The 8,553-nt window shown below is 44.3% G+C and overlaps 1 protein-coding gene across 1 annotated transcript; it reads left to right on the forward strand.

Annotated features, from left to right (window-relative positions):
* The first annotated feature begins 2,470 nt into the window (after nucleotides 1-2,470).
* Nucleotides 2,471-7,949, forward strand: LOC103625964 (mitogen-activated protein kinase kinase kinase 1-like). Its single transcript, NM_001301613.2, has 9 exons — nucleotides 2,471-3,689; nucleotides 4,808-4,892; nucleotides 4,994-5,056; nucleotides 5,208-5,365; nucleotides 5,865-5,940; nucleotides 6,026-6,085; nucleotides 6,286-6,393; nucleotides 7,341-7,561; nucleotides 7,655-7,949. The coding sequence occupies exons 1-8, from the start codon at nucleotides 2,551-2,553 to the stop codon at nucleotides 7,539-7,541; spliced, it is 1,890 nt and encodes a 629-aa protein (NP_001288542.1). The 5' UTR covers nucleotides 2,471-2,550; the 3' UTR covers nucleotides 7,542-7,561; nucleotides 7,655-7,949.
* Nucleotides 7,950-8,553: the final 604 nt, after the last annotated feature.

Below are 8,553 nucleotides of genomic sequence, written 5' to 3' on the forward strand. Positions count from 1 at the left end.
AGTTGATTAGAAATGAGGTTAGACACACTCAAAACCTTGGTACTTGCCCGCACTATTGTATCTATCGGCGCTCGCGCACGTCGTTGTATTGTACCGAGAGGGGCTGTATCTAGTGAGATCACACCAACTGTGTTTTTAGTGCGCCTGCCACAGTGCTCGAGAAAATAAGGTCCACGATGTTTTACTTGGAAGTCGATAGTGGAGACGGTAGACTGCATCCGAGAGACGCCAGAAGCGGAACACCACTTGTGCATGGAGAAAGTCCACACCCCTGACCGAGAGTTTGGCCCTCGCGTGGAGCTCCAACAAGGATTAGTAAGAAGCTTATGCGCTTCTTAATACCTTGATAAAGAATAACGTCGCATCATTGAGAGTTTGCATCTCCATCTCAATTAAGCTTCCACATCTGACATCTATAGCATTACCTTTGGTTATGTGATTTACCTTTTCATAGCTTATTTACAGATTAGTTGATAGATCTAAAATCTAGGATGTATAGTTTATTTTACGGTAGAGATATTAACGCTTAGACAAAATCTACGCTCGACCATGCTAAGGTCGTTCACTAGAAAATGTTCGACAGCACAGTTAAGAGAATTTGTAACATGAATTTCTTTTAAGAGCGTGCCATTGTAACCCGAATTTCTGACAGTGCGAAGTGGCCTCAGCCCTTAGGTGGCTCTGGAGCTTTACCATCGCCGGAGTCACTGCTGTGAACAGCAATACAATCTGGATCTCTCCTCGCATACACACAAAGGCCAGCTAAGATCGAGTATAAACATACTATGCTAGTTGAGGTAAACGACGTACCGTCGCTCAGTCACAGGAGTGTTTAGAGCTGGCTCTGACAGGAACGTCACATGAGTAAACAACTCCAGAGAGCCAATGGACTTGCCACGTGCGGTCACCTCGGTGCTAGCTGCCACCCGCGTCACACCAGAATTCACTCCGAGCAACTCAGACAGACAGTGAGCCGGGTGCCCGGATGCATGGGAGGCGTGCGCTGTCGCGAACATGATGCTCGCGCATCGCGCCAGCATCGCCGTGGCGCCTCCGCAGGTGGGCCGGGAACACATGCGCGTCGCTGTCGAGCGCGTAAACAAACGCATGTGTACGTAGTGTACGGGCCACGCCGGAGAAGGCAGAACGTCAGGCGGTCTCTCGCGCACGAAACACAGCCAGCGACAGGTCCGTTCTCCAATCAATATTACATGCGAAAGTTTCCCAATCAATATTACCTATGACATATAGGACCCCATTAATTAAGACGTATGACAGATCTCTATAAAATTAAGTAAAAAAATTAAGAAATGGACTATCTACAAAGAGTTTGTCTATTTATGACTTTCTATAATTATTATTTTTTAACTGTATTTATGATCTAATGGTTCAGAGACCAGAGTTGTACCATACATTCTCTTAGGACATGTACAACCCAATTGAATGAGGTGTTTTGAGAGGTCTCTAGCAGACTAACTAATAACTATTGCACTAGTTAAATCAAAGTAGCTAATATCTACCAACAGTACTTATGATCTATTAGCTTGCCAACTGTTAGCAGCTAGTGAATCCAAACAAATCCTAATTGTCAAACTCATAAAACCTATTGATTGGTTTATCAAACTAAGCCCTATAAACTATTAGTAGCTGGAGGATCAAAACATGGCTGCAATAATAGCTTATCTAATAGCGCCACAAATAAATTGATATTAGCTGATTTCCTCCTTAATAGCAAATAGTAACAATTAGCAGACTTTCGACCTTAAGATTGTCTCCAGCAGATCGTACAGATGATCATATGAAACAATGCTTATATTATAAACTCAGAGTTTAGTTCGAAACACAAGATAAGATGAGAAATATGATGGATAAACGTCTAAGGCCACCTGTTCAACCAAAATCCCCACGTGCTGCTTTCCGATCCAAAGGCTTTGTTGGATTCGGAGTAGCGTCTGCTGTGCTATCGCAGATTCGCAGTACCGGAGGCCGGAGCCAGGCAGCCAGCTCCTTCCAAGTGTTCTTGCCTGCCTCACCGGCAACCGTGCGCCGTGCGCGCCATAGCCGTTGACACTCGACCGCGCGGAGGATCAGGCAGGCAGCACACTGACCTCACATCCACGCCAACGGCAGCCATTTACTGTGTGTTCTTCCACTGACGCCCGGGCCCTAAGTGGGTCCGGCTCGACCCCCTTCTTTAATGCTCCACCTCTTGGTCGTCGTAGTCAACCCGCGTCTGGACAGTCGTCCGCCACTTCCTTAAACCCACCCAAGGATCAGCCAGCCGCTTGCCTCCATGTCCCTTCCACTGGGCCATGCGTAACTGCAGGCAACCTCATGTGTATATTGTAGCAAAGGGAATTTTCACTTCCCACCACTACGCCACGGCAGTACGGCACACGCCATAGCCCTTCCCGCAAGCAGCCGAGCTCCTCCCCAAATCCTTCCCCGATGCTGCGGCGCAACAGCGAGTGCGAAATCGAGTCCGAGCTCTGACGCGCTCGCATGGAGCTCTGGTTCTAGGTGTGGGCTGCGCTCCTCGTATGGATCCAGATGTTCTCGTGGAACCGTAAGCAGTCCTCCTCCTCCGGCTCGCCCTCGCCCTCCTCCTCCTCCGGCCGCCGCCGCGGCGGGGCGGACGCCTCCATGGACTCCAGCAGCCGCGGCGGCGGCGGGAGCGGGAGTGGGAGCGGGAGCCGCGGACGGAGCCCGCGGTTGGATCGCCGCAACGCGGTGAAGCGCGTCGACTACGAGGCGGGCGCGGGGGCGTCCGTGTCGGTGGCCGCGTCGTGGTCGTCCTCGTCCTCCGCGGATCAGCAGCGTTCGCCGGGCCCGGGGCTCCAGCCTTCGCGCTCCCTAGACGTTGCCCCCGGAGCGGACCTCCGGATCAGCGGGAGCGTAGAGGGGGAGGTCGACGAACTCTGCCGCAGCCTGGGGCTCTCGGGGCCCGAGGATTTCGCCATCCCCGTCGCGGCCTGGGAGGCGCGCAAGTCGCGGTCTAACTCCGACCTCCTCCCGCGCTCCCACCCCGACCCGTCCACACCCGCCGACGAACCCTCGCCAATTGCGCGTGTGGTCTCGGCGCCTGATGTTCAGCCGACTCGCTTCGTCCCTGCCCCCATTCCTGCTACTGTTGCGGCGCCCGAGGAGTCACCCAAGGCTGCCCCTGCCGTTGCTGTTGCGGCTCCCGTCGGGGGTTTGCCCCTGCCTTCGCCAAGGAGGGGAGGCGGGGAGGTAGGGATACGGGGTGCACGGCCGCCTTTACTCTCCCCGCCTCCGCCAATTGGTGCACTCGCTCCTCCGCCGGTGAGGAGGTCCTTCGTTGACGATGACATGACTAGGTCCGCTTGGGACATTGTGCAGTCGTTTGCTCCCAGGGAACAGGGAAGTGAACCGGGAGAGCGTTTGGACACTCGTTGCAATTCGGACACAGAGGAAGAGAGTGAGGCTGAGGATGGGGTGGCAGCTGTGGAGGGCGAGCTGAAAGAGTTGAGGATAGGAGAGACCTTCGAGGGGCTCACTGGAACTTCTTCATTGTCAACGACAAATGATGATGATGCGTCCAGTACAACCACGGAGGCCATGTTCATCATCTCACCGAATGGCAAGTTCAAGCGTAAGATTAAGTCATGGATGCGTGGTGCTCTTCTGGGAAGCGGCTCATTTGGGATGGTGTACGAGGGGATCAGTGAGTAAGTGCCAGTGCTTTTGAATATTACTTTGAGCTCAAATTGTTTGCATAGTTACTTTGTTACTCATCAGACACCGCAAAATATACGACATCCTTTGGTCTAATATGGCATATTTATAAGTTGTCCTGTTATTCAAACTTAGTCCAAATAGCCCTTTGTAACAAGCTTGAACAGCTCTTCCATCTGGCGCCTGAGTTTTCTTCCAGTAATGTTTTAGGTAGTGAAGAGGACGCTATATTTTCGCAATTTATTTAGTATATATGTAGTGAATCGAACTAAGGTTTCATAGCTTGGCAAGGAAATTGGAATATGGGTCACAAAGTTTTCACATTGTGGAATGAATATTTTTTATTTATAGAGAGCACACTTCAAACTGGCACATTAAAAAGACGAAGGTGTGGTTAACAATAGATTCTTTAGTAACCTCTTTTATGCGCAAAGCACTAAGAATGCACTGACCGACATATCAAAATAGGCAGAGTGTCGCCCCTTGGTCTGTCCTGTCTCAATCAATAGTCACCACATTTGTCATATGTTGGTAACTTGATTTATTGTTTTTCTGAATAAATGCCGATACTGCTATTTATAATTTGCATGGTTTTTCATAGTTATGAACTTATGGCACCATTGGATTTGTATGGTAACAAGTACTCTCACAACAGATCTTTATCTATTGATTTCCAAGTAATGCTCCAGTAAACTTCATGGTAATTTGTCTTGAAAAGGATCTTTGTAGTTGGAAATCTCAACCTTTTGAAGATGTAGTAACTGATTATCAATAAATATAATTCCTAGTAGGGATGTGTGTGCGCGCGCGCTAAGAGTTTCTACTCTTCCTCTCCATGCATCGTTTCTACTCTCTTCTTAATGATACACAGTTGCCTACATGTTTGAGAAAAAATGTCGATAAATGGATGATTTTCTTTCACAAAAATACTTTACAAATTGAATGTTTGTTTCACCTAAAAAAGATTCTTAGGAGTGATATTGAGGACGTCTTTTCACCTGAATACCTGATTAAAGAATTTAAGTCAAACACCACTTGGAATAGTGTAAAGTGTGCTCTTCTTTTTGTTGCCCCACTAGAAAATTGTAAACTTATGCCAATGAATCTGCAGTGAGGGTGCTTTTTTCGCTGTGAAGGAAGTATCTTTGCTTGACCAAGGAAGCAACGCACAACAATCTATTGTTGCACTTGAGCAGGTTATAGCTGCTGATTAATCTTACAATATCATATGTTGTCGGTTAGGCTACATTGGTCACTGCTTGTCTCCAGCTCCAACTTTGAGTTTTGTATTTTTCAGGAAATTGCACTCCTCGGTCAGTTTGAACATGAAAATATAGTCCAGTATTATGGAACTGACAAGGTACTCGGCTTTTCTTTTAATATTGCCTGTTTATTCATTTAGTTAAGAGATTACTGAATTTAACTGATTATTATGCCATTTGCACCCTCTTTTATATGCAGGTCTTAGTAATATTGATGAACTCATGTGATCTGTTTATGTTCCAATGCAGGAAGAATCCAAACTCTATATTTTTATTGAGCTTGTCACACAAGGATCTCTTTCATCCCTCTATCAAAAGTATAAACTACGAGAATCACAAGTCTCTGCATACACAAGGCAGATTCTTAACGGATTGGTTTACCTGCATGAGAGAAATGTGGTCCACAGGTACAAAGCTGTCCATCCACTAATATTTTTGGTGTATAATTTAATGTTTTCAAACTTCAATGCTGTAGTGGTAACAGCTTGTTTTATAAATCTTATGTCCAACAAAGAGTAACATGGGGGGAGGAAAAGATGTTTTTTTAGCTCATGTGTTATTCTGTTGTTAATTGCATATTCAGGGAAACAAATCTATTTTCCCATCTATACTTCTAGAACTATCTATTGCCCTGGTCCACCTTTTATGAGTGTGCCATGCAGCCCTACACTGTAGGGTGATGGAGGTTGGAGGTTATGTTTTCCCTTATGTTTCAAAAATAAATAAAGCTGTGCATCCTGGATGATTTTAAAATTTGGTAGTGATAATTGTGAAATAGTAAAGGTAGTGCATTATCTTTCTTATTGGTGTTCATTACTTTTGTGGGGCATAGATATATCTGCATGATCTTCCATTTGACTCAATATTTTCTTCACTCTTCAGCTGAAACAATTGCTTCATATGCAGAGATATCAAGTGTGCCAATATATTGGTGCATGCAAATGGATCTGTAAAGCTTGCAGATTTTGGATTGGCAAAGGAGGTTACCCTTTGTCTTTCTGCTCATTATTTCCATGTTCTCAGTGTCAAATTGTCTTATGGTTGTAGTTTTCTTGTTCAACTTTCAGATGTCAAAAATCAATATGCTAAGGTCATGCAAAGGAAGTGTTTACTGGATGGCACCTGAGGTAAAAGTTACAGTTTAACTTCTGAGTGACATTCTTGCAAAAGACAAGAAACCAATGGAAAATCCGCAATAGCCCCTTAACATTCTTATTACTTTTGTGTGACTATTATTCTTTGTATTGAAAATTATCTATTTCAATGTTATTTTTCACAAGATAATACTTGTGTATCTCTTGCCTGGAACATACCTTGTCATTTTCAGGTTATTAATCCTAAAAAGATGTATGGGCCTTCAGCTGATATATGGAGCCTTGGCTGCACCGTGTTGGAAATGCTAACCCGGCAAATACCATTTCCTAATATTGAGTGGGTATGTCATGTTTTGATTTTTCATATTACAGTTAAGTACATTGATTTATTTATACCTCTCAAATATCTGGAAGTCTAGTTGTTGTTGACCACGAAAGGGCCTCTAACCGAGTTGGTTAGGTGGTCTAAGTAGCACTCCTCAGGTCCTGTGTTCGACTCCCTGTGGGAGCGAATTTCAGGTTGTGGTTAAAAAAATCCTCTCGCCTGTCCCACACCAAAGCACAGGTCTAAGGCCCGGTCACGGTCGTTTCTCACGTGGGCTACGGTGCCGCTGTGTATGGGTGGGGCAAGGGTTCTGGGGGTTTCTCGACCTGCGTGAGAAGGTCTTCTTCATATAATGCCCCGGGGCTGTCTTATCCCCTGCAGGTCGAGTTTTTTTAGATGTTGTCGACTGTGCTGGCCTTATCTAATGTCTAGAATGTTGAACATTTGGTTGAGAAGAGTCTATAAATTATGGTGAAAAGGAAAAAGGTATTCCTCTATTAGACTAGCAATAAATTAACACTAGAATGTCAAAAGTTTCCTGTCTTTTCTGTCTTTTAAGGCCCCTTTTTTGTCAAATAAACTCTATTGGAAAAGTCATATAAATTTGTTTTCCTTGCAAGCTTGTATCTCTTGTACTCCTACGAAGATGGACTTGCTTCTGTCTCAGTCAAGGATTTTCCTTGATTTGACCACTTTGTGTGAGAACTGAGAATATAGCACCTTTGCTAGTGCATGAGATCATTATACATAATATGCTTCTCCTTGAAGCTATAACCTAGTTTGCCCAGTATTCGTCTCCATGTCTATATAAGGCCAATAGACTCTATCTCACTGCCTATGGCGCCTTTTATTTCAAATTCTACACTGTGAACAGTGCAGTCTATAGTGCAAAAACTATGTTTTGCATGGCCATATGCATATGCACACTCTGGAGACAGCCTAATGTTGCTTTGTTACCTGTAGACAAATGCTTTCTTCATGATTGGAAGAGGGGAACAGCCTACTATTCCCTGCTACCTGTCGAAGGAGGCACAAGATTTCATTGGCCAATGTGTAAGAGTTGATCCTGAGAGCCGGCCTTCTGCATCACAACTTTTGGAGCACCCATTCGTTAACAGACCACTGCGGGCTTCATTTGAATCTTCATCTCCCCCAGCCATCTGATTGTACTATTGATATAGTTGGTAAGTTTCTCTCTTGTACAAGGGTAATGATCAAGCTTCCCAACACTCAGTATTTAAGGCTGACACTAATTAATGGGTATACACGCTTTGCAGATCATCATGATTTACGCTACTGGTTCCAGAATAGAATTATGTGGGCGTGTTAGTTTAGTATCTCTGTAGTACATAGGGTTGGTAGGCAGCATTGCTATGTTTTTGTATTCTTTGGGTGTTCTTCATCAGGCATAGGGTTTTCTTCCTGGTTACTACGTAGATTTGTGTACACTTGTAGGTAAAAGGGTTGCAAACTTGCAATTGCCTCTGGTGTAGGGTTAGGCAGTTAGCTGATGTTTGTGAATATTAGACATCACCATTCTTTACTTAATGGTTTGTTGAAGCATCCGCAGCATTGAATCGCGTGGTCCTTCTGTTTTTCGTCGCATAGGAAACTGGTTCTTCTGATGTTATCATCTACGGCTACGGGGCTATTCTGTTATCCAGTTATATCATCTGCCGCTTGTGTCATTTTACATGAACTCATCATTACCATAACAATTCGCAATCGTTCAGGAATATAGAATTATGGATGCACCATCTTTACGAACGAATCCCAACCGTACTGGGGTGTAGTGTACTCTGTGTTTGAACTACGTTGGGTCTCGCGTCTCTGTGACTAAGGGCATGTTTGATGCTATTAGCTCTAGTGTATTGGCCAATAATTTTTAGCCAAATTTGTAACTACTTGCTACCTAATTACTCCTGTGGTCTAGTTTATAAAGCATTTTGTATATGTCAACAGTCAAACTTTATAAACTTCGATCAATAATTTGGCTAACATTCATTAACTATTGTAATACAAATTTTATACTACTACATTCAGTATACCTGCAAGAGATAAAGATTCAAAAAGCTTATTCTCTAGGTGTAATTAAATGCACTATCCAATAATTAAAATTTATAGCCCTCAATAATATAATATAACACAATATAATATAAATGAATCGTCTAATTAT

Source organism: Zea mays, chromosome 5 (assembly GCF_902167145.1).
Source record: "Zea mays cultivar B73 chromosome 5, Zm-B73-REFERENCE-NAM-5.0, whole genome shotgun sequence".
In the NCBI taxonomy this organism is placed as follows: domain Eukaryota; kingdom Viridiplantae; phylum Streptophyta; class Magnoliopsida; order Poales; family Poaceae; genus Zea; species Zea mays.

What these genes read in the sequence shown, in the direction of transcription:
- LOC103625964 (NM_001301613.2), top strand. Translation starts at nt 2,551, where the DNA reads ATGTTCTCGTGGAACCGTAAGCAGTCCTCCTCCTCCGGCTCGCCCTCG. An exon ending in GTGTACGAGGGGATCAGTGA is followed by an intron (nt 3,690 to 4,807) that starts GTAAGTGCCAGT and finishes ATGAATCTGCAG; the next exon opens with TGAGGGTGCTTTTTTCGCTG. An exon ending in ATTTTGGATTGGCAAAGGAG is followed by an intron (nt 5,941 to 6,025) that starts GTTACCCTTTGT and finishes TTCAACTTTCAG; the next exon opens with ATGTCAAAAATCAATATGCT.